Raw genomic sequence first — 26,315 nt, forward strand, 5'->3', positions numbered from 1 at the left:
CAAACTCACTTACTCACTCACTCACTAGACGGTGGTATGAATATACAGTGAGATCCCGGATACCCGGACACATTCCTTTTGGCGTAAATCATCCGTATAACAGAATATCTGGATATCTGGATTTTTTTCATCCAGGCTTTGGTGTTAAAATGGTAGCAAGCATACACTTCTGGTTTAAAATCACTTCCAAAACAGCATGGACGTTTTGATTTGCCAATTACAATTCACTCTGTGTCAGATAGGCCTACTAATCACCACCAATTCTAGTGTATAAAACATAGCCCTTCCCACCGTCCTTGACAGTGTATTTTTGTGAAGGACGGTCTATTAAATGTGTAAGGCTGTCGTTTGGTCGAGGGAAATAATTGAAAAAAAATAAACTTCACTTGGTTTGAACTTCGTCATATCTATTATTTTTTCATTGTTTTAGATTTTGGGACTGGCTCACTTTTTGGGACAGCCAGTCCTTGGACAGGTCATTTTTCAAAACTATTTTAGACACTGACAATACCCTGCTGGTCAGTCATTAAACCCGGATTAGCAGACCTTGTCTCTTGTCAAGACGAGAGTGGAAGGTCGTGGGTTCGATCCCCGACCGCATCATACCAAAAGACGTTAAAATATGGTACTTGTTGGTCCCTGCCTGGCGCTCGGCATTAATGGGTACAAGAAGGACTGGTCTGCTCTTAGTCAGTATAATGTGTCTGAGTGGGGTATTCATGCTTCACTGCGGCATGGTATGTCAGTGGGCTAGCACTATAAAACCAGCTTAAGTCTGGGCTAGTACAAGCAGCCGCACATACACATACACACACACGTCGTCATATGAGCGAAATATTCTCAAGCACGACGTTAAACCCAATTTCACCTCACCTCTTGCCAAGACAGTGAGACTCTCGCACTTCACATCACACGGTCAGCAGAAGATCAGCTTCATGCTGATAAGTGATTCCATTTTGTGTTGATTTAGCCCATTAATTTGTAAAATTTACAGTCCGGAAATGGAAACTGCATATCCATTATAGACAGTCACATTTATAACGTTTTTAATTATGAAAATTCACCCACAGGCGAGGTTGGTTTCCGTGTATCTGGGGTCTCACTGTAATCCCATCTAGACAAGGCAACCCAGTGATTGACGTCATGAGCATCGATCCAAGCAACAGGGATATGACAACATGTATCAACTACGGCAGCGAGAATAATCTGAGAGCTGGGACTGCTAGGTTCCAGGTTTACAGACACATGTCTGAAGATAAGAATCATTGATCTTGACGGTACCAGGAATCAAGCTTACATTGATCATACTTACACATACAGACAAAGCCATACATAATAAGATTCCTGAGAAACAAAGGACACAGTTGTGATAGTAGCCAGACACCTGTGCGTGAGACAGATAGTGTGTGTAGATAGTGAGGGAGAGAGAAAGAGGGAGAGGGGAGGAAGGAGGGAGAGGAGAGAGAGAGAATAAAGAGTGAAAGAAAGAATCAATCCTCTTAACAAAGACTGAAATAAGGGGAAGGAGAAAAAGGAAGGAAGAAGGTAGAGTGAGAGCAAGAGAGAATAAAGACTGAAAGAAAGAGTATCATATCCTCTTAACAACAGCAATACTGATATCACACCTTCTTAACACTTACAGCAATATTGATATCACACATTCTTAACACTTACAGCAATATTGATATCATACATTCTTAACACTTACAGCAATATTGATATCACACATTCTTAACACAGCAATATCGATATACCTCTTAACACTTACAGCAATACTGATATAATACCTTAACACAGCAATATTGATATCATACCCTCTTTAACACTTACAGCAATATTGATATACCCTCTTAACACAGCAATATTGATATCATACCTTCTGAACACTTACAGCAATATTGATATCACACCTTCTTAACACTTACAGCAATATTGATATCATACATTCTTAACACTTACAGCAATATTGATATCATACCTTCTTAACACAGCAATATTGATATCACACCTTCTTAACACTTACAGTAATATTGATATCATACTCTTAACACTTACAGCAATATTGATATCATACCTTCTTAACACTTACAGCAATATTGATATCATACCCTCTTAACACTTACAGCAATATTGATATCATACCTTCTTAACACTTACAGCAATATTGATATCATACCTTCTTAACAGTAATATTGATATCATACCCTCTTAACACTTATAGCAATATTGATATCATACCCTCTTAACACTTACAGCAATATTGATATCATACCCTCTTAACACTTACAGCAATATTGATATCATACCCTCTTAACACTTACAGCAATATTGATATCATACCTTCTGAACACTTACAGTAATATTGATATCATACCTTAACACAGCAATATTGATATCATACCTTCTTAACACTTACAGTAATATTGATATCATACCTTAACACAGCAATATTGATATCATACCGTCTTAACACTTACAACAATATTGATATCATACCTTCTTAACACAGCAATATTGATATCATACCCTCTTAACACTTACAGTAATATTGATATCATACCTTAACACAGCAATATTGATATCATACCTTCTTAACACTTACAGTAATATTGATATCATACTCTCTTAACACTTACAGCAATATTGATATCATACCTTCTTAACACAGCAATATTGATATCATACCCTCTTAACACTTACAGCAATATTGATATCATACCTTCTTAACACAGCAATACTGATATCATACCCTCTTAACACTTACAGCAATATTGATATCATACCCTCTTAACACAGCAATACTGATATCATACCCTCTTTACACTTACAGCAATATTGATATCATACCCTCTTAACACTTACAGTAATATTGATATCATACCCTCTTAACACTTACAGCAATATTGATATCATACCTTCTTAACACAGCAATACTGATATCATACCTTAACACATACAGCAATATTGATATCATACCTTCTTAACACTTACAGCAATATTGATATCATGCCTTCTTAACACTTACAGCAATATTGATATACCATAACACAGCAATATTGATATCATACCTTCTTAACACTTACAGCAATATTGATATCATACCTTCTTAACACTTACAGCAATATTGATATCATACCTTCTTAACACTGACAGTAAGATTCTGCCCTGTCAAACTCACATTTGACTGAACATTAATGGTGAGACTTCATTTATAGTTGTATTATATACAGCAATGATGCAATGATATTAACTATTCTTGCTTATAAACAGATTCTATATAATATAACTAGCAAGAAACAAAATGCTAATTTATCAAAAACTGTCCCCAATAATGATACTTAATGATACAATATGATATCAGAGATACAGCCACGCTTCCTAAACTCACCAACACCATCACACGCGTGACTAACGCTTTTGCTGATTTGGCAAAAATTACACAAGTCAATTTCGATCGATCGCATACTGCACTGAACATCAATTGCTGTAATTGGCCTTAGTTCCTGCGGTATGTCTCGAATCTCCCATTCCTGATGGTACGTAATAGGCCGCCCTGGTATCTAAAGATAGCGACTCAACATGTTATCTACTACATGAAATATACATCATTCTGGAATGAGATTCAGTACTGGGATGGTTCAGTCGGTGGGAAATGTACGCCTAATGACTACATCCGTAATTTAGGATGATGTGCTTTCACTATGTGGTTTTCGTGATTTCCCATGGGGATATGAAAAGGAATTTTTTTCGTCTGGCCTCAACTGAAATTAAATCAGCATCTTATAATTCTTTGACTCTTTTGTGCTAATTTCATGGGCAACCAAATGAATAAAAAAAAATTTTAAATTTGTAAAAAAAATTCATGGGCAACACTTTCGATAAAATCAGTTTTTCATAAGACTTCAGTAATGTCTCACATCATGCTTAAAAATGTTCCTAGGAAAGCTCCTTCTTTGAACAGAAACGTGAATGGAAGTATGTATTTCAGCTCATTTTCTTATAGTCAAAAGTGCTTCCATGTTGATGTTAGTTTTCTCAAAATGTCTGAACTGGACTTGAGAAACAGGAGGTTGACAGCATGAACACCAATCAGCTGAAGGTAATTTGATCCCAAGCTTGAAAACATGTCTAAAGCTTTTCATCGTGCATTAGTGCCATTCTATATAAAACCTGAGCATAATGACTGCTGTGAGTCTGCGTTAAGGTATGGGAGTTATGCTCACCTTAGCGCTAAGACAACGGCACCCTGACATTCAGCATTAAGGGAATAAATCACAGTCACATTCACTGATTCATCTCAAAAACAGAAGTTCAGTTTCCATGGCAACAGATGAAACATCCATCGTTCGATAACATTTCTGTGTTCCAGACTATAGAGATTTGTTCATCATTTTTACAGCTGTTAGCAAACTCACACACTTAACCACATTACCAATGATTTTTGTCATAAACATCTACACATAATCCAAATTTCTTTAATATAACATTCATCAGTACAAGAGGAATGGGAGTTCCAGCTGCAAAACTGTCCTGATATCCCTGAAACCGGTGATCCTGGGATCGAATCCCAGTTCACTCCTATCATGTTTCAAGGCTACAATTGATCTTCAGTAACCCATGCTTGTTGTAAGAGGCAACTAACGGGATCAGGTGGTCAGGCTCGCTGACTTGGTTGACACATGTCATAGGTTCCCAATTGCGTAGAACGATGCTCATGCTCGATTATTTACAAACCATCGCCATATAGCTGGAATATTGCTGAGTGTGGCGTAAAACTAAACTCACTCACTCACTCACTCACCACCATACCTGCATTCATGGATCTTGGAAAAGTCTCAAAGTGACCTGAATCAAATTCAGTTGTCCTCTCACTCCAAGCTGATAATGGGTGGTGAAGTAGCCTTGTGGTTTAAGTGTTCACTCGTCACGCCAAAGACCCGGGTTCGATTTGCCACATGGGTACAATGTGTGAAGCCCATTTCTGGTGTACCCCAATGTAATATTGCTGGAATATTGCTAAAAGCGGCGTTAAACCAAACTCACTCACTCACTCAAGCTGACAAACAATGATATAAATTAAATACTGTTCAAGTATTTCAAACTCACTCACTCACTCACCCACTGCAGCGGACCAGGACACAAATACATGCACCGATCTACTTTCTATTAATCGCCTTCAAAAGAAGCCTGTCAAGGTATAGAAGTTAACTACTCAATGCCATTAAAAATTAAAACCTTGTGTCACTTTCAAAGATGACGATTATGACATTTCTTTGATCTGCCTACAAGGGGATAAAAAATGTCATGTTTCGGTCTTTTTGTTCTTGACCATTTTTTCTGCTTTAAAGAAAACTAGAAATAAAACCTGACAAATGAATCAAAGCTTTAGAATTAATCTCTTACATCACTGACACTTTGAACTTTCCGACAAAAATATTACATTACGGTATTACATTAATATCAAAGAATAATCCGATCATGTCAAACCATGATCCATACTCAGTGTTCTTCATGAATAAAACAAACACTAAGAAACCTAATTTGAAGTGAGTAGACTTACAGAATCATTTCCATAATCCTAATTTAAATGAAATTACAAAAGTTGACATAAAAACCAGAAACAGTAGCCGTGGCACCCTTCAACAATACCCAGACTTCTTAAAGGTCATTTTCTCTCTACAAAGGACGACACTATTGTAAATGAAAATATTCCATCAAAATATCAAACAGATTCACTTGGGAAACCTGTGTCTGTTCTTTCAACAGTGTCGATGACATCAAACTCATCCTATCCTACAAAATCCCAAAGGTTAAACCAACAAAGGGAACGTCTTCAACGGTAAGGTTCCCCTTGCGCTTTCCGTCTTCTACAGCTTCGTCCTGTAACCAAGGGTAATCTTTTCTGCAGCCATTCAATTATCGTAACCTTTCATCAGTCACAACCCGTCATTAATTCAGGCATTAGATGCATATATCTCCCTTATCTCATCCCAATTAGCAAGGGAATAAAAGGCGGTGGTAATGGAAGAGAGTCTGTTTACTTCATGCTTGCTGATGACTGTTTTTGGTTGACTGCATTCTGACTGGGATTTAACCCCCTACTTATGTAACTGAACAAAATTGCATGGCAGTTGACGTAGTTTATGCATGCTGTGTTAGTTTCGCAAATGGACCGAAGATGCAAGGCATGTTGTTCACGTATACCGTTGATGAAATTGACCTTTTCTCCATTATCCTCTCGTGATGTGGTACTTACAGGCAATAGAATCCATTTCTCAATTTTTCCGCCATTTTTATTTTGAGCATATGCTTTTCATTCACATTACAGCTGTTTGGTTGAAATATATATATATATGTATCTTTACATATATACATGAATTTTGAGGGAATTTCATGTTGTGTCATTATGTTGAAGATTTCTTCATCAATGTACTACTGTACACTGCTGAACTTCACCCTTTATATATAAACTGGATAAGATTTTAAAATATAAACGATTCTAAATTTATAAAAGAAGGATAAGGGACCGTTCATAATTCATGGCGCGTGTGTGTGTGTGTGTGTGTGTGTGTGTGTGTTTAAGGGGGGTCACCCATTTTGTTCTGGGGAGGTGGAGGGTCATCAATTTTGTACACATGCAGGGGGGGCATCAATTCTGTACATGAAAATATTTTAAAATTATGCTTAAAAGGGGGAGGGGGGTCATTGATTTTGTACATGACATGCAGGGGGGGTCACTTACTTTGTACCTAAATTTTAGGGAGGGTCATTCACATTGTACATGCTTCTCCATAAAAATCATCATCACCCCACCCAGCCATAAACTATGAACGGTCCATAATAGAATCTGAACTCATATAGCAGCTAATAGTGTACATACATTTTATTGGACCAGATACTTTCATGTTCATTCAGATCACAGTTAGTTATGGTTAGAGTTACCTGTAGTGTTGGGAATTGGTTAAAATCTCATAATTGATGATTGGTTCATTACTACCGATCAATCATCGAAAATAATTGGTTAAAGTTATTTATGAAATTTGTTGATGCACATAAATATAAGTGGGAAAAATGTTGTTCTTTGGGGGTTTTTGGGGCAAAATTTCACATATTTAAAGGATGACTAGTATGTTAGGAACATAAATTTCTTGGAATCTGAAATGAGCTTGTAGTGCTTATGAAATGTAACAGACAAAACCAACCATGTGAAAAATATTGTTAATGAAAACAAGTGTTCCAGAATTGTTTGTGTTCGATTATGAGAAATTATGATTGATTGCTTGGTCGTTTAGTCACTACGACCAATCTTCGATTATTTCAATTAATTGGACCACCACTAGTTACCTGCCCCTACTGTGGATTTAAAAGGAAATGTAAAAGATGTAAACAACATCGTTTAAATTAGATCACTGTCTTACAGTTGAGTTCTTATTTCTTTAATGGCACAATTTCTAATTTGGCAAGGTGACAGAAAACTGTCATCATCACAAAAGCATTACATGCTTGAAATACCTTCTTTCTAATATCTGTATGCATGTTCATAGTCCTGTTGATCAATAGATTGTCTGATCCAAACTTGATAATTTCGGCATATAGCTGGAATATTGCTGAGTGCAGTGCTAAACAACAAGCAAATCCTTCAGACTGATGGGATGTCTTAAGACCAGCTGACATACTTATGATGTGTCTTCACACAAATAGTACACGGTTGAAGTTCCTTCATGCTGACAATATGTCATAAGACAAGTAGTATATGCTCAAAGTATTGTCATTCTGATAACATGTCTTCATGCAAATAGTACACGGTTGAATTTCTTACATGCGGTTGAAGTATATCTTTCATGCTGACAAAAGATGTCATAAGACAAGTAGTATATGCTAAGAAAGTATTGTCATACTTAGGGACCATTCATAATTTATGGCTTTGGGGGATGAGGGGTCTTCATGCTGGAGTTCATCGGGGTTTTGGTGATATATGCTTTATACTTAAAATATTGGAAAAATAAACTTAAAATTATGGGAAGGGGTGAAGGTGTGTCATTGATTTTGTACATGACTTGAAGCTCAAGAGTCACTTACTTTGTACATAAATTTTGGCTTTGGTGGGATGATGGGGTGGCATTCACCTAAAAAATCTTCTCCATAAAATCATCATCATCATCACACACACACATCACACACACACACACACACACACACACACACACACACACACACACACACACACACACACACACAGAGCCATAAATTATGAACCGTCCTTTATAGCATGTCTTCTCATGCTTGAAATGAAATCATATTGATAAGATGTCATCAAACAAGCAGTACATGCTCAAACCATCATTCATACACACACGTTGTAATTATTCCTCATTAAACCAGACTTTTACAGCGTGGAATCGGACAAACATGGCCGCTGCTTTTCCAAATAAACCGTAAACAATGCAATATCGCTGCAGCTGATCACATGCATTGTTGTTGCTTAGTGAGCGTAAAGCTAATTTACTTCGTCAAGCATAATCGCTAAATTATGTAATAACTGTGTCTGCTTGTCAAGACCATGTAACAAATTGCTTTTGTATTGACCCTGATGGTGGAAGATTTTCTACCAGTCTTCATTCATGGGTTTGTTAACGTTGAGGCTGTGGTGATTAAGCATAATGGCCTTAAGACACGATTGAAATCCCTGAGGAATGGGTTACTTAGTCCAAAGTGCCAGCAGATGTATGTTCCATAGACATCTCTACCTTCAACAACTTCAGTGTGTTGCAATTTCATATCTATTCAAAGACAAGTCACACTTTTGGAAACACATCTGTCAAGTTGAGCATATATTGTTAAGAGTGAGTGAGTGAGTGAGTTTAGTTTCACACCACTTTTAGCAATATTCCAGCAATATCACAGCGGGGGACACCAGAAATGGGCTTCACACATTGTATCCATGTGGGGAATTGAACCCAGATCTTTGGCGTGACAAGACAACGCTTTAACCACTAGGCTACCCCACCGCCCTATATTGTTAAGATGCTTAAGTAAAAGATTGTGAAATATTTCTTGGTTAGGAAACTTTCTAAATGAAATTTAGATTAATATGAAGTCTGGCTTTATAAATACTGAGGTGAGGTGAAATTGGGTTTTACATCGTGCTTGAGAATATTTCGCTCATATGACCACGTGCATGCGTGTGTATGTGTATGTACGGATGCTTGTACTAGCCCAGACTTAGGCTGGTTTTATAGTGCTAGCTCACTGAGATACCATGCCGCAGTGAAGCATGAATACCCCACTCAGACACATTATACTGACTCCAGAGCCGACCAGTCCTTGTTGTACCCATTAATGCCGAGAGCCAGGCAGGGACCAACAAGTACCATATTTTAACGTTTTTGGTATGGCCAGCGTCGGGGACGCTCTAACCACTACACCACTGAGGCGGTCTTTATAAATACTGAAAGAAGCAGGTAAGAAAGCCCATCTGAGAAAAATAATGAAAGATAACTTTTGCATAAAAAACATGGAAATGGGGCAAGGAAGGTATCATCTCATTGTATGGCTCAGGATGAAAGTTGTCTCTTCAGATAGTTGACCTCCTGTCTTGCTGTTTGAACTTGCAAATGTTTACCTCGCTGTGACTAGTGGCAGTGGGGTAGCCTAGTGGTTAAAGCGTTGGCTCGTCACACCAAAGGCCCGGGTTTGATTCCCCACATGGGTACAATGTCTGAAGCCCATTTTTGGTGTCCCCCGCCGTGATATTGCTGGAATATTGCTAAAAGCGGCGTAAAACCATACTCACTCATACTCTGGAGACTATGATTTCAGTGGTACAACCATATGTGTAAACGCACTGTATCAGCAAACCTGTGGAACTTACCAAATGCTTGGTTCTCTGTACTGCCTTCTCTAGCTCATGGACCTCCTGTTGAAGGTCCTGATTACTGACCTCGAGGTCCTTCACATGGCGAGATCTTTCGGGGTCACCTTGTTGCACCACCTGCAATATAAACAAGGACTTTATGATGGACAGCCATACAAAAATACTATCTACTGGCATTGATACCTGTAAAGATTTAGGTTAGAACTCTTCAGCAACCCTTGTGGTAAGAGGCGACTAACGGGATCGGGTGGTCAGGAAGCTGACTTGGATGACGCATGTAATTGTATCCCAATTGCACAGAACAATGCTCATGAGGTCAATCACTGGATTGTCAGGTCTAGACTCGATTATTTACAGGCTTCCTTCAAATAACAGTAAATATTGCTCGATGCTCATAATTTTGATCACTGGATTTTCTGGTCCAGTCTTGATTATTTACAGGCCACATTTTTAAACAGAATTTAAGTTCAACGACAGTGTGTCAAGCTGATGTGGGAGAAAGCCCAGTGTTATATGTCTTGGACATTGGGTAAATCACAAAGGTATGGGAGTTGAGCTAGCAAACATAATTAGGGAGAATTCAACATTCGGACATCTGACCACAAGTTTCCATTTCCCCCCAGGGAGACAATTTGTGTCATCTTGACCACTCATGCCCCTTTTGAATAACAATATAGACTTGGCGCCAACAAATAATTCCATCTCATGGCTTGAACACCTGGTGTCATTACTATTTAATAGTGATTCACAAACACATGCTCATAATATTCCCAGAGTTGTACAACCGACTCAGAATCAGAAACCTTTTGTGGCTGTGGGAAAAGTTTGATCGATTATATTCTTTTACATAAAGTGAAAAAGCTCAGTTTAACGGGCTAGTTTTATTATGATTTCCGAAAGTCTAAAAAGACTTAACTATACCTCTGCAGAAATTCTGCCAGATCAGTTATCATTCATGTCCTCATTTCTGATGCTCAGAGCCATGTTGCCAGAAACCACAACTTCTGAACTAACACATCTATTCCCATTTCAATCCACCCTATTATCTAGAGAATCAAAGTGACAGACAACGAAGATGCACCTTGTGGCATTTTATTTTCTTTTTCACTTAAGCTTCAAACCAATACAAAATGTCAAATTTGAATTCTTTGTTGCAATCTTTGTGGTCTTTACACAGGATACTGAAAAATGTCTGGTTATTTTCAGTTTCAATTAGAGGTTGACTGTCTAAATAGCAGCTGAAAAGGAAGAAACTTTAGATGTGACTTTATCTTTCATCACAACACACATCAAACAAGTCCTTGTGTGTCTAGACACTTGGTTTGTTTTGTAAGCCTGATCAGCTTGAAGGCCATGTTATAAAAATAATTATAATTATTTTCCTGTCATCAATAAACAGACAATCACAGTACCTCTTTCAGAGTTTGAGGGTGGCACAGGGGCCTTTATTGTCTAAACCACTGCAGTTCACTGTGCAGAGTTATGTCCCTTTGATAACCAAGAAACTATGATAATTGGTTTGAATCCTGTTTTGCCTTGAATAATTTATTGGGCTTGTTGGTTGGTTGGTTTGTTCTTTAATGCCGCACTCAACATTATTCCAGCTATATGACGGCGGTCTGTAAATAAATAAGTCTGGACCAGACAATCCAGTGATCAACAGCAGGAGCATCGATCTGGGATAAGATGACATGTGTCAACCAAGTCAGTGAGCCTGACCACTCGATCCCGTTAGTCGCCTCTTGTGACAGGCATGGGTTGCTGAAGACCAATTCTAACCCAGATTTTCACGCGTCTAGGCTTGTCAGCATCAAACTATACTCCTAGATTTTACCAAAGGGGTAAATATCTAAGACCTATGAATTTCTATAAACTTTATCATGAATATTGGGTTAAGAATACTAATAATTAGCGAATACAATATTGTTGTTAAGTGATTGAACACTGGAACATGCTGTTGTAGTTGTAGTGTTGACAATAACCAGTGATCACATGACTTGACTGACTGACTGACTGATTGACATCGCCGCTTTTAGCAATATTCCAGCAACATACGGCGGGGACAAGAAATTATTGTACCCATGTGGGGATTCGAAGAGTGCTCTTCAGCGTGACGAGCCAACGCTTTAACCACTAGGGGATCTCATGACACTCAAATTTGGTATGTAATAGTTATAGTCGACAGTACCATGTGCAGCCTTGGCCAACTAACATGACTTGCGCTACTGCATTGCTAGTACATATTCAATCCTTGCATATCTATTCCTGTACACATGGGTTCAAGTAAAACATGCTCCCTTAAAAAATCGTAAATATAATATTCGGGTTTGGGTGACCAACGAATAACGAATTGAATCCATGAAGGGCTTCGGTTCGATTCACCGAATATGCGAGTGATTCGTTACAGCCTTAGTAAATATCTAAGACCTGGATTTCTAAAAACGTTCCTTGAACATTAAGCTGACGAGCTACAATATCACTATAATACTGTTCAGTGTAGTGTTGACAATTCATCACATCTTATAATATCAATATGGGATTAGGGAGGTAGGAGCAGATCAGAAGAAAATCTGAATTAAAAAGATTGATAGGTACAATATTGAAAATATGAGATATTGCTTCTGTGTATATTAATACCCAAACTCATGAGCATTGTGTAGACAAAATATGAGAAAAGATAATATGCTGACTACCTGGTACTAGCAGGAGATTATGTTTGTGTGTATTTTGCTTGTTTTGTTTGTTTGTTTATTTGTTGTTTAATGCTGCACTAAACACTATTTCAGCACTTTGGTGACACTCTGTAAACAATCCAGTCTGCACCACACAATCTGGTGATTGACATCATGAGCATCAACCACTTGACATGATGACACTTTTCAGTAAACAATGTGTATGACACCCATGCTCATAACAAATCAATAAACTGATTTTCTTAGACCTAGTATATATGAGTCTGACCACCCAATGATGTTAGTTGCCTCTTAAGAAGAGCATGGGTTGCTGAGGACCAATTCTATGTCAAATTAGTGGTTGGTTTGAGTTTCTGCTGACTGTAGTATACAGCACATGCAAAATTGAGTGAGTGATTGAGTTTAGTTTTACGCCGCACTCAGCAATATTCCCGCTATATGGCGGCAGTCTGTAATTAATTGAGTCTGGACCAGACAATCCAGTTTTTTAACAACAGCATGAGCATTGATCTGCGCAATTGGGAACCGATGACATGTGTCAACCAAGCCAGCGAGCCTGACCACCCGATCCTGTTAGGGGCCTCTTACGACAAGCATGGGTTACTGAAGGTTCATTCTAACTCAGACCTTCATGGGTACATGCCAAATTGATATACTCATGGAAGCAAACCAGGGAACATATGAAAGTACAAGTGTTGTACTTTCATATGTTCCCTTATTTGTTTCCATGAGTATATAATCCCCATGACCATTAACATCACCTATGATCATCGATTATTTCCTGGTTCAGCTTTGTACTTTGTACTGACAACCAACAGGAAATGTCACAATAGAGATAAGGTGAGGTGAGGTGAAATTGTGTTTAACGTCGTGCTTGAGAATATTTCGCTCATATGATGACGTGCATGCGTGTGTATGTGTATGTGCAGCTGCTTGTACTAGCCCAGACTTAAGCTGGTCTTATAGTGCTAGCCCACTGAGATACCATGCCGCAGTGAAGCATACCCCACTCAGACACATTATACTGACTCCGAGCCGACCAGTCCTTGTTGTACCCATTAATGCCGACAGCCAGGCAGGGACCAACAAGTACCATATTTTAACATCTTTTGGTATGACGCGGTCGGGGATCGAACCCGCGACCCTCCGCTCTCCGCAATCGAGATAACTTGTTTCAAAACAGAACTGTCAACGAAGCAGTAGCCTGGTCAGCAGACACCCCCTCCCCACTATAAAGCTGGATACAATGCAAAATCAAATCTGGTCCCCGGAAAGGGGAAAAGAAAATAATAATGACAATATTTATAACCTGCCTTTTCCAGGCTAGATATCCTGCTCAAAGCACACAATCTGATCATTATTACCCTGGATAACCCAAGCTGCCTGTTAGGCGCTAGAAGGTTAATAGTCTCAAACTTATTTCATCGGGTACCCATTTCCTGCTGGGTGAACAGAGGTAATTGTGCACAAACTCACATGCCCAAGGTGAGACCACATTTGTCACATGTGCTTCGTTGTGGGGCAGGACTGAAGTCCTAGAAACTCTCAGGAGTTAAGCTGCCAACACGGTCACCCATCCATGGGCTGTCCGCACCCAGCGTTGTTTAACTTCAACTGATTTGTGACCTGAGCGCTATGCACAGGACCACGTGCCACCACAAAATGTTTTGTATTCCTCGAAAAATCTTGTCAAAATAACACTGCTGTCTGATGAACTGTGACAGTCTGACAACCACTGGCTCCAAACTGCAAAGGAGCTAAGGTGGAGCCATAAGATTATTTTCACATTTTCCCATTCCTTCTGTCCTTCCCTTGGGAGAAAATACCAAAACTGTCCACTATCAAATGCATGAGAAATGATCTTTCTTTTCAAATTGCCTCTAATATAAACCATGGCTGAAGCAAGTTTACTCTGTGCAGCATTTGCCTTATTATCTTCCCTGTGTGGAGCTCTATTGTTTTGGTTTGAGAATTGAATAGGGGATGAACCCAAGATGTGAGGTCAAACTTAGAAGTTATTTCATGCATGGTTTAAAAACGCAGAACCCTCGGCGTACTGGCGCTTTATGTTGCCTTAATGACAAGCATAAAGTAGCTTTTCTACCAGGTAATTTTAGGAAGAATCTACTTACGATGTGTTGCCTAGTTTCCTTGGTGACATTGTCTGAACTTTTAGGATTTCCATCATAAAGTACGAAACAATTTTCGAATTACCATCACTATGGAACATCATTAAGATCACAATATTCACATCCGACGAAATAACATCGATTCAAGAAGGCGTTTTATGTCTGACCCGCACTAAATAATTTAAGTGGGGTAATTTACTGAAGGCGATTCCTTTCGGAAAATGTAAATAATCATTTTCATCTTTCATAATTGATGCAGCTGACATGTCCATCAAACAAAATTGGAATAATTTTTACATGAAATCACGATCAATCACACTGGCAGACCTCTTGAAACAGGTGAGTTTCTTTGCAGAAACAATGTTGATATCGAAAAAGGAAATCAATCGCAAAGAGCATTTTGACTGTGATGGACTCAGACATGGCAACATTAGAAAGTAAAAAATAATATTCAAAACACAATGTCGATGACTCAGCGTTGGCAAGCAAGAAGATTTTCTGAAGCCATCAGCAGAAAGGATTGGAATATATATAGACATCTGTCCGTACCTGTCAGTGATCAATAGCATTTAGTTGTGCATTCACACTTGCTTTAGTGACGATGTCATGTTGTTATATACACAGATGAGTGATGGGGCGTGGAGTGTAGGGCTCAGGGTGTGGACAGTAGAGTGTGGAGCATGCAGGGTGGAGGGTAGAGTGATGAGGGTGAGTGTGGAGCATTGAGTGTGGAGAGTGGAGTGTAGGGCTCAGGGTGTGGGGTGTGGACAGTAGAGTGTGGAGCATGCAGGGTGGAGGGTACAGTGATGAGGGTTGAGTATGGGGTGTGGAGTGTAGGGCTCAGGGTGTGGGGTGTGGACAGTAGAGCGTGGAGCATGCAGTGTGGAGAGCAGAGGCGAAGAGTGTTGAGGGTTAAGCTTAGAGAGAGGAGGGTTAAGTGTGGAGCATGGAGTGTTGAGCGTGGAGAGCGGAGGGTTGAGTGCTGAGGGTTGAGTGTTGATTGTGGAGCATGGAAGGTTGAGTCTGGAGCGTGGAAGGTTGAGGGTTGAGAGTGGAGCGTTGAATGAGGAGGGTTCCGTATGGAGTGTGGAGGGTTGAATGAAAAAGGTTGAGTATGGTGGAGAGTGAAGCATGGAGAGCGGAAGGCTGAGGGTTGAGTGTTGAGTGTTGACCGTTGAGGGTTGAGTGTGGAGCCGTGAGTGTTTATTTCCTTTTCCATGTTCATTATCATCACATAAAATGACCACATATTTTCACGACCTTTGAAAAGAATTAGCTTATTTTGTAATATGACCTATGGATGGTCGTAACAATTGGCCTATTGACATGGTTGCCCTGGGAGTTGGACTGAGGCTAGCATCTGAAGCAGGATTTGACAGCCTGTGATGAAAGAGGTCAGAGATTCATTCCATGGTGACAACATGACTCAGACAATAATCTTCAGGCAATATTCCACATCACAGCAACACAGTTGACAATACTCAATCTATATTCTGGGGCAGAGGGGTAGCCTAGTGGTTAAAGCATTCGCTTATCATGCCCAGGGGTCGATTCCCCACATGGGTACAATGTGTGGAGCCCATTTGTGGTGTCCCATATGCGATATTGCTGGAATACTGTTAAAGTGGTGAAAAACCCAACTCACTCACTCACTCAATCTATATTTCTCAAAAGACTTTAAGGAACACTGTTTTCATGACTATGACAGATCAACTACATTGAAATGAAAATATTAAACATTCTTAACTTCTTTTGAGTGGTATATATCACAGTAGGCTCTTGCAATTAACTAAACTGGAGACCGCCTCCGTGGTGTAGCGGTTAGAGCGTCCGACCGGAGAGCGGAAGGTCGAGGGTTCGATCCCCGACCGCGTCATACCAAAAGACGTTAAAATATGGTACTTGTTGGTCTCTGCCTGGCGTTTGGCATTAATGGGTTCAACAAGGACTGGTCGGCTCAGAGTCAGTATACTGTGTCTAAGTGGGGTATTCATGCTTCATTGCAGCATGGTATCTCAGTGAGCTAGCACTATAAAACCAGCTTAAGTCTGGGCTAGTAGAAGCAGACGCACATACACATACACACACACACATGCACGTCGTCATATGAGCGAAATATTCTCAAGCATGACGTTAAACCCAATTTCACCTCACCTCACTAAACTGGGCTCAGAAGTTTAGGCAAACCAGTGGTCGATAGAACGAACAACAGCCCATGATATTCAGGTGCAACAGACAGTCAAGTCACATAGTTTATTGTCACATAAATGATGACAGCAAACATAGGGGACTGTGTGGGGACAAAGTCTCACCCAGAACTGCCAAGGGGGTTACCGGTTTCAGTGTCAAAAACTACTATTGCCTCTGTTCACCCATCAGTGAATGGGTATCCGGTGGGATAAGATGGTCATATGACTGTTAACCTTTCAGGACATCACAGACAGCTTGGGTTAAGCAGGGTAATGATGTCTTGTGCTTTGCACATAATTTGTCCTCAGTGCCACTGAGCATCTTTGAGGTGCATATTAGGTAGGGCTGCGCAATATAACCGGTTCAGACATGAAAACGATACGTATTGTGATACGCTGATCGAAAACCCGTATTTTGACATGCATTCGGAAAACTTCGTAACACTCGGAAATCTTCGGATATTTCCGTTTTTATAATTGTTCTTTTCCCTGTTTCATTAGTGCCAAATGTTACTTACATTTTTATTTTGTCATGATTAAAAGTTTTTATAAAAGGTTAATCAATCATAGTGATTTTGTTGTGTTTTTGCTATATAATCAAGCATTAACTCGATTATAAGTAGTTTTTGTTAAAAATATAATCCTTGCAATATATTGCAATACATATCACAATATACGCTTCCGCATCGCAATATATCGCAATATGAAAATTCTCTGCAATACCCACCCCTAATATTCGGCGCTCTACAAATGCACTATAATATTAATATAACACCTGGTAGTATGAGAATATGGTTCGTGTAGTGAAGCAGCTTAACCAGTTTTATAAAATCATCTCAACGAATACTAGAACCTGAGAACAGTGGAATTCTGCATAAGATGGTCACAAATCACATTCCAAGTCATCTCAGGCCCTGCAATGTGGTGTGCAGAGTTGCGTACCTTTAGGATACCAGGAACCTATGATGAAATGTTTGAATGTCGGTTTGCCCCGATTATGCTTTGAGGTTTCTCAGCATCTTTAGATGTGTTTTACAACAGTGCTAAATGTCTGTATCACCTTGTACTTCCTCACATTAAAGTGAATTAATGTTTTGAGTGAGTGAGTGAGTATGGTTTTACACCGCTTTTAGCAATATTCCAGCAATATCACGGCGGGTGACACCACACATTGTGCCCATGTGGGGAATCGAACCCGGGTCTTCAGCGTGACCAGCGAACGCTTTAACCATGAAGCTACCCCACCGCCCCTAATATTTTGAAGATTTGAACTCAACTCACACCCAAACCATTTTACAATCTTGATTACAAGAAGGGGAAGTAGTTTATCATTTTGTACAAAGTCTGTGTAAAAAGTCCACAAAGAGCAGCAATAATAAGTCTGTGATACTTTACACAGGTACATTCCTGATATAATACTGACTGACTGACTGACTGAGTTTGGTTTTACGCCGCTTTTAGCAATATTCCAGCAACATCATGGCGGGGGACACCAGAAATGGCCTTCACACATTGTACCCATGTGGGGAATCAAACCCGGGTCTTCGGCGTGACAAGCCAACGCTTTAACCACAAGGCTACCCCACCGTCCTCCTGATATAATAGGAGAGGTGGGGTAGACTAGTGGTTAAGGTGTTCGCCCTTCACGCTGAAGACCCAGTTTGATTCCCCTCATGGGTACAGTGTGTGAAGCCCATTTCTGGTGTCTCCCCGCGGTGATATTGCTGGAATATTGATAAAAGCGGCATAAAACTAAACTCATTTACTCCTGATATAATTTGTGTAAATAGGAAGGCAGAGCCATCCAATGATGAGTGACCTAAGTACAGATGATATTCTCGGAAGCCGGGACCCAGTTCCACAAAGCATCAAGGCACTAAGATAATTGTAACTTTACTACTTCAACATTGACTTATGATGCTAAGATATTTAACCATCCATTAGCTCTGTCATATTCACTGTTTACTGAGCAAACAAACATGAAAGGTCACATTAGATAATGTTCACACTAATGTCAAAATATTCGGAAGGTAATAACAATAATAACAGAATAACCTAGTAACATTATGTAATGTCCTAACATAATAATAACATAATAACATAATGTCCATATACCTGCAGTAGTCGCATCATCCTGTTAAGTCAATTTAAACTCCACTTTTCAGATCTCAAACCCCTCGCTCAGCCATGAAACAAAATCCATGCCCATCACTGAAACTGGAACGCTGTAAGACGTGAAAGCGGTTCACAGTCACCACTGACGAGTTGCCATCTACCTCAGCAAAAAGTTCTTTGAAGCTCACATCAACGAAGAAATGCTCTGGACAACGACCCTTGTTTCCTTATCACTGTGCCAAGATATGACAACATCGCGAATCAATGCGGCAGGAGTCTCCCATCCTGCATGCTGGTGTGAAATCAATCTTCTCTATTAAAGGTGAGAATCGACGAGCTGACTCCCTGAAGATAGACTCGTGCCTTAGCACGGTCAGTGAATCCTGATTCCCATAAGGAGGGGAGCTTTCGTGTCCGTCAATGCGCACAGCAAACTTTCACAGCAGAATGAACCGGGTCTGTATTTTCAGCATCATTCTACGTGTGTTGTTCAATAACACCTTCCAAAGGTCATGACATCATTGTCAGTTTACTCCCAACACGTGTTATATGGTAAATATGGATTCCACTTTGGAAATTTCACCAAAATACTGTAACGGAACATGACAGATTATGAACACTGAGTTAAATTTGTCACAAAACAAGAGCACTATATCTACTCAGCTGAGCTATACCCTGCAGTGAGATCAAAAGGATTAATTGAGAAAACTTATTTTATCAGCTCTGAATCAAAGTCTATCAGTTTCATAGATTAGGTTGGTTGTCAAAGCTAGTTCTTAAATCTCAAACCTGATTTTAATTGTCAATATAAGAGTGAAAGAAAGAAAAATTTCAGACTTGCTGCTATTTTAGATTTGATAATTAAAAATCTGATGTCTACATTTAATCTTGTATACAAAGTTAATAAGGCAGTGAAATGTTAATATTAGTCAAGATGCCATAATTAAGGTCCACAAGAACAACTCTCCCCCAACCCCCAACCTCCCACACTCCTCACCCCACAACCTCCACCTGAACCCCACAAATACCCTTCCTTCATCTGAAACCTGTCTGAAGATCCCATAAAGTTTTCTCATCAATAATGATAATAATAATGTGTCCATTTATATAGCGCCAAACTCCACACTAGGTATGCTCATAGCGCTAACAATCAAGGCACAGCACATTATTACCCCGGATAACCCAAGCTGCCTGTTATCAAGATTATTGTTCATGTTTTTGATATTAGGTTATGTTTAGATGAACAAATAATTTATAAATAATATTTCTTTTTGTCACTTGGCATATTGACCCAAAAATGTGTAAAAAGGTAAAATAAACTGATAAGATCTTTACAAAACACAACACGATTCCTACAATATTCCTAAAACATCCTCAGCTCCAGACACTACCAATATAAGGGAGAATTCATTTGAGTTCAATGGGTTGGGTAGGAATTGTTCTGAAGAACAGTCTATTGTTCCAAGATACATCTAACAAAATATTACTGACCACCATCAAACAATCCTTTCGTTCTCACTAAGAGACTTATGTTAGGCTATTTTCCACTAAACGAACTATTAATTTCTAGGACCACTGACGACAAACTATTCATTCTGGTCATATTTCTGAACAAACTATTCATTTAAAAAAATCTTTAAATCACCCATAAAAATCAAATGGCTACTCCCTAACAGGATATTAACTTTGGTGAAAATTCCAGACAATTAACCAACTTTAAAGAGTCTTCCTGGTAAACGTTGTCGCTGTGGGGTTTCATATTGGATGTTCATCAACTGGACCCTTTATCTGAAATTAGTCTCTCACTTTTGTGATTTTATGGCAACAATCAGCAAAGCCTGACTCTAAATAATTCACATTTCAATTCAAACAGCTATCGCCCTCCAACTTGCAACTCAACTGTGATCAAAGGGCCTTATTCTCTTTATTTCTACAGTCTGCAATTTCAGGTTAACATTGAAATGGAAAGACTTACAAATTATCAAAGACTTTTAATCATAACCTAAAATTCATAAACATAAGATTAAAGCATGTCTCTAAATTTAGACTTTTATGCTCATTGATTTGAACCTCTGTATGCTAAGGTGAGTAAAATGCATCCCAAAAGCAAATACTTCATAGAAAATATGGCACATTTTGGTTTAAACTCTGATAGTACTTTTAATATCTTGGTTTAACGTTTTCACTTGAGAATACTTTTTTATATGTATATATCTGTTCTTCAAAGCAAAAGAAAATAGTAACTGTTGCCATACTGAATAAGACATATATTCATTTCATATGATAGCTTTTTGAAAAACCTGGTGTCATCGGTTACTTTTAGAAATCCATCCATATAGTTTTTATTTGCCTTTTACACCCGAGATAGATAATCAAGACTGATTACTCTTTGATTACTCTCTGACAAAGATCCTGTTATTGCAATAAAATAGACACCATAGCTTTAACTATTTTCAAATTTACTTCTCGAAATCTTATACTCAATGAAGTTTCAATTTTGTTTCATTCAATGTTTATAATGAAATTGAGAACATGTAACTTGCATAAACACTGAAAAGATAACTAATCATATGTCCTCAGTATCGACCATGTCCAGAAAATGAAATTGTTATCTTGACCCAGTAAATCAACTAAAGGCAAACCCCGTGTGATTAGAATTTGTAAACTGCCTTCGTTTTTCCGTTCAATAACCTGAATTTAAAGAGTTCCGACTTAAGAACTCATAATCTGTCAGTTCTGAGAAATATTAACCAACATGAAAGAAGACAAACAAGGCACCAGGTTAATATTTGGATTAACCACCGAGGAATTTTCCCCGTAATACTCTGCTCTAAGAACTTCTAAAAGTGTTGAAGTTATAGATTTCTGCACCATTCGTCTTTTAAGTTCCAAGCACCAGGATAACCTTAACTTGAAATTACAGTTTTTCAGAAAAGGTATTTGGATGAATGATTTTGCCAACGCTATTAAATAAATAGCCACTTTCTGCAGCTAGTAAGTGCAACTTCCTATTCACGTTTCAAGTTCATTTCTGGTTTTGCCATAAAAAGTACAATATCTTTTTCATCTGATAATAGACTACAGTTTCGACAAATCATTGATAACAGCTCTCAAAATAAGTTTCAAAATCAGAATTCTTTGTCTTGCTCATAAATAATTGTCACACGCTTTTGTTATGTAATAAAACAGTCCACGTTTGTAAATCTTCAGATCATTTGAAATTTACGACATGTGCTCGATTTCAATTTTGATTGCCCTGACGGTCATCTTTGGTATTGACACTGCGCCAATCAATAACAATGGGTTATTTGAATCGCTTTCGACACTGAATCTAGGGTCCTAATGATTAATGTCATCTTTGTTGATTTTCCCAACTTCTTCCCAAATCAGCTGATTGGCCAAAGAAAAGGTGTAAGTCCAATCTAACCCCATGAAGAAGTAATATAACTTGTCAATTGCCATCAATCAAGTTTAGTCAATATCTCACTTAAGGTAAAGGAACCAAACACAAACGTTTTGTTGAATGCTTCACTTGCTAAATCACCCTTTTCCGAAATCATGTCTGCCATTAAATTTGAGATTAGCTTTCCAAAAAAGCATTAACTCTAAATTTAGACTGAAGCTTTTCCCATGAAGAAAATTTGAAATGTACTGCAAACTCGATTTCAAAGTCACTGATTGGCACTTTCCTGATCAAATTTCCAACATCAGAAAACAAACTTTTTCATGTTTACTTACACAAATGGGTCAACAATTTTTTAATTCATTTTTTCCTAGACATTTAATACTTAAGGCAGGAAAAGGTCACTCTCACACAAAAATCCAGACACATTAACCAATATTAAAGTGGCATTATTTACATGAGAACTTCTTTTGAATTATTGAAAATTTTGTTTATACCACAGGATTCACTAAATGTAAAGACTTCCTCTATGAGTAACACTAATTCCAACAGAAAAATACAAAACAAAAACAGAAATAGAAAACTACCAGTTTGATTGCTTCCACACCCTGCAAAGAAATATATATTCTGATAATCTTGAAATATATTCCAACTTTGATATTGATCACACTTTGAATTTTTTTTTATCAGAAACTGTTACCATGGTTACATCACACTGACAAGGAAACTTTTCAGCTGCCATCAATTCCTTCGAAAATGATTCTATCTTTGGACACACCAGTGTCATGACCCTCAATTCTTTTATCTATAAAATAATTAAAGGTCATGAATATGGGTTGGCTACAACAATAATAATAGTAATAATAATACTCACACAATCATAAAAATCTAGACATTAACCACGCTCCAAAGTAATTGTTACAAATAGTAGAAACACTGAGATTACTTGGTAAGGAAAGAAACCATTATTGGACTACAACTGATAATTTAAATTGTTGACTGTTACCAGAAAGACTTGAAAGCATTTTGTTTCAAGGCAGTGTTTGTTTGTTTCTTCAATTATTTGCTAATCACAAAGAAAGAAGAGCAATCGTCAACTTATTCTTTGAAATCCAAACTGTTGGAATATATTACAAGTACCACAAGCCCAACTTTTGGAGCGCCAAGATGCTCATAGGAATTATTCTGAAATCTTCCATGATTACAGGTTCCCCTAACAACTAGACACAACAATCACAGTAAATTGGTCGGCCCCGAGAAACATGTAAGAATCCAGATGCATCCTGCTGAGATTGATTTGGTATCCCATACCGTACTTCACTCAAAATCACCACATCCTAAAAATCTTTGAAAAAAACCAAACAAACAGAAAATGAACCAAAAGTAACAAGATTAACTATTAGGTTTCTAACAAACACTGTAACATATAAGTAAAAAATAAATTCCTAATTTAACAAACTGAAATATTTAGATGTCTTTATGGTTTGAATCCAAATCTTAAGGTTAGACTGAAAAATTTCAAACACCTGTCCTTCATTCTTTATTTAATTTTATGTTTAAAAATCAAGAATAATTGCAGCTTTCAGTTTATGTAAGGCCTTCTACCTGCCTCCAAAATTTACTGAGTTGAATAAGGTAGAGACAATTCTGATAACCTTAGCTATTTGCTTCGCCACTTTCGGTTGTCCTTGCCGGAATAATCCTTCACTGGATAGCCATTTTCCAGGGCCGGGGAGGCTGGAATTAATTCATTGTTTGGAAGAAATTCAGTGTCAAGGAAAGAGGTGAACTAATTCCACGCGAGGGAGATTCTATGTTTAGATGTTTAGATATGTTTAGACTATCTCACCCTACCTCTGTTAATGTCAGATATTATGATATATGGTGACAGTATTAAGATTAAGAGAACTAACATTGTTGTTCGTGACTATATCTATCAGTTTCATGTATTTTTATTTGACTGCCTTTATAGTGCTCGTAATAAGCATAACAAAAGCTTTTCAAAGCAAAATTTAAGATAATTTGAACGTTTACTAAACATAATGGTATTTCAAGTTTAATTATATATTAGAAACATATGGTATACCTCATCAATTCGACAACTTAAAAAAAGCAGCAATTACTTAAAGCATATCTTATCAAAATTATAATTTGAATTATATGAAAAAATACAGCATATCTTATTACCATAACTGTTTCAAAACCTTATCTCAAACACTATATACATTGTTTCTACATATCTATTTGATCTAAACTTCAGTTTATCAAGTCTTTAAAAGACTGTATCGCCAACAAAGAACTCTCAAATTTCAATTATTACAAAACTGCTCTTACCTGTAGTTCTTAAGCAGTGCTACTGAGGAATGATTTACAAATTAAAAAATTTCTAAGCGTCTAAACCGTCAAGCTTTACGCGGCTTACTGAAAAGAACCAGCCGAAATCCGGAACTGAAACAGATGCCACACAATGAGCATCCTTCCACAGAGACAGCATCAGATGCATGGTAATCCCACCATGGCGCTTAAAATGGTAAATTCTCATTACTTCCATTAGAAACGGCACTGAATTTTCACCAGCGTCCAATTTTACCACTCAAGTGCTTTAGAAACCACACAATTCCTCTTCTTGAGAAAAACACACTGCCATTAATCGATGATAAATTAGACACGGCAATTTGCGAGTCATAAGCACAAATCCAATTTTGGTTGGAATTTACACGATAATTGGACACACAAAAAAGGGCTTTTTCCATGTGTGAAATATATGGATCCTCTTGACTGGTTTCACCGTTGGTTCACAGAAAAAATTCTTCTTAAAAAAATGGGCTACATGTTATATTTTGGTATGATCCTCCAGCATTATGTTATCTTATATGGCAAAAAAAAAGAAGAAAAAGTTTTAGAAGAAATCGTCAAATTTCCATTGCAAATATCTTTACGTTAAGTCATGAACAAAGCTTTTTATCCATCAATCATAGAGTGTCAGTGTCTTATTGAAGATTCTGACAAGAAAAGAAGAGTCTTTAACTTTCCACAACACAAATCCCAAGTTAAAGCATGAATATTATCTGCCATTTCATTTGCCTTCCATCAACCCATTCTCCATCACCTGTTGCCGAAGATGTCAATTTTCACATATTCCTCATCAAATCCATCAAATATATACAGAATGTCCATCCAAAGTATGTCAATTAAGTCTTATATGGAACCATGTACTGCATCACAGGCATCTCCGCCACGCAGTCCACATCAATTCCTGGAATTACTTCACTCCACCGTTTCTCCAAGAGGAAGGAACTCTACAGAGAGCTTCATTTGGTCCATCTGTTTAAGTCATTCGATTTCCGAGCTGTTTTCGTTCCTTGTCATATCTCCGTGTCTCCATCGTAAAAATCCATATCACACATGAAGCATAGACACTCTCCGTCCAACCCGAATTACCAAACCATTCTGGCACCAACTCTTTTACCTCTAACATTTACGTCTTCAATTAATTGGCACACTTCAGGTTAATATGCGATAAGTTGGTACTGTTCGTGTTTGTCAAGTTCCGCATCACAAACCCTCCAAGTTTAGTTTCGTCAATTAATAATGCGCCAATGTTCCACCCCCGATACTACAGCTGAATGCATAACCAAGGTGTTAGTACAGTAAGTCTACCAATGACAAATTAAGGCCAATTCATTTGGGTATTGATTTTGGGGGATGGTTAGGATTGGGTTGTCGTCAATAGCCAGATCAATTTCTCGTCATTCGTGACATACTTGCAATGTACAAAATACCTGGGGTTCCTAGTGCTTTGGTCTTAAATTGATCGATGCCATTATATTGAGCCTACCTCCTTTCGAGAACAAAAATGCCCAATTATAGTCCCAGTGTATAATTATGATTCAGCCCCGGAGGGAGCCGTGG

The 26,315-nt window shown here is 38.2% G+C and overlaps 1 protein-coding gene across 1 annotated transcript in view; it reads right to left on the bottom strand.

Moving 5' to 3' along the window:
* LOC124254225 (RIMS-binding protein 2-like) overlaps nt 1-25,946 on the bottom strand; it is a 171,066-nt gene extending 145,120 nt beyond the window's left edge. Inside the window, exons 1-3 of the mRNA XM_046688114.1 lie at nt 24,738-25,946; nt 19,001-19,590; nt 9,872-9,991 (exon numbers count right to left, since the gene is read on the bottom strand). Coding sequence (XP_046544070.1) covers nt 9,872-9,991; nt 19,001-19,018 — 138 coding nt within the window. The 5' untranslated portion in view covers nt 19,019-19,590; nt 24,738-25,946. The remainder of the gene's footprint in view (nt 1-9,871; nt 9,992-19,000; nt 19,591-24,737) is intronic.
* Between the last annotated feature and the right edge of the window lie 369 nt (nt 25,947-26,315).

Source organism: Haliotis rubra, unplaced genomic scaffold, assembly GCF_003918875.1.
Source record: "Haliotis rubra isolate DU_JTF1 unplaced genomic scaffold, ASM391887v1 Scf569, whole genome shotgun sequence".
NCBI lineage: Eukaryota > Metazoa > Mollusca > Gastropoda > Lepetellida > Haliotidae > Haliotis > Haliotis rubra.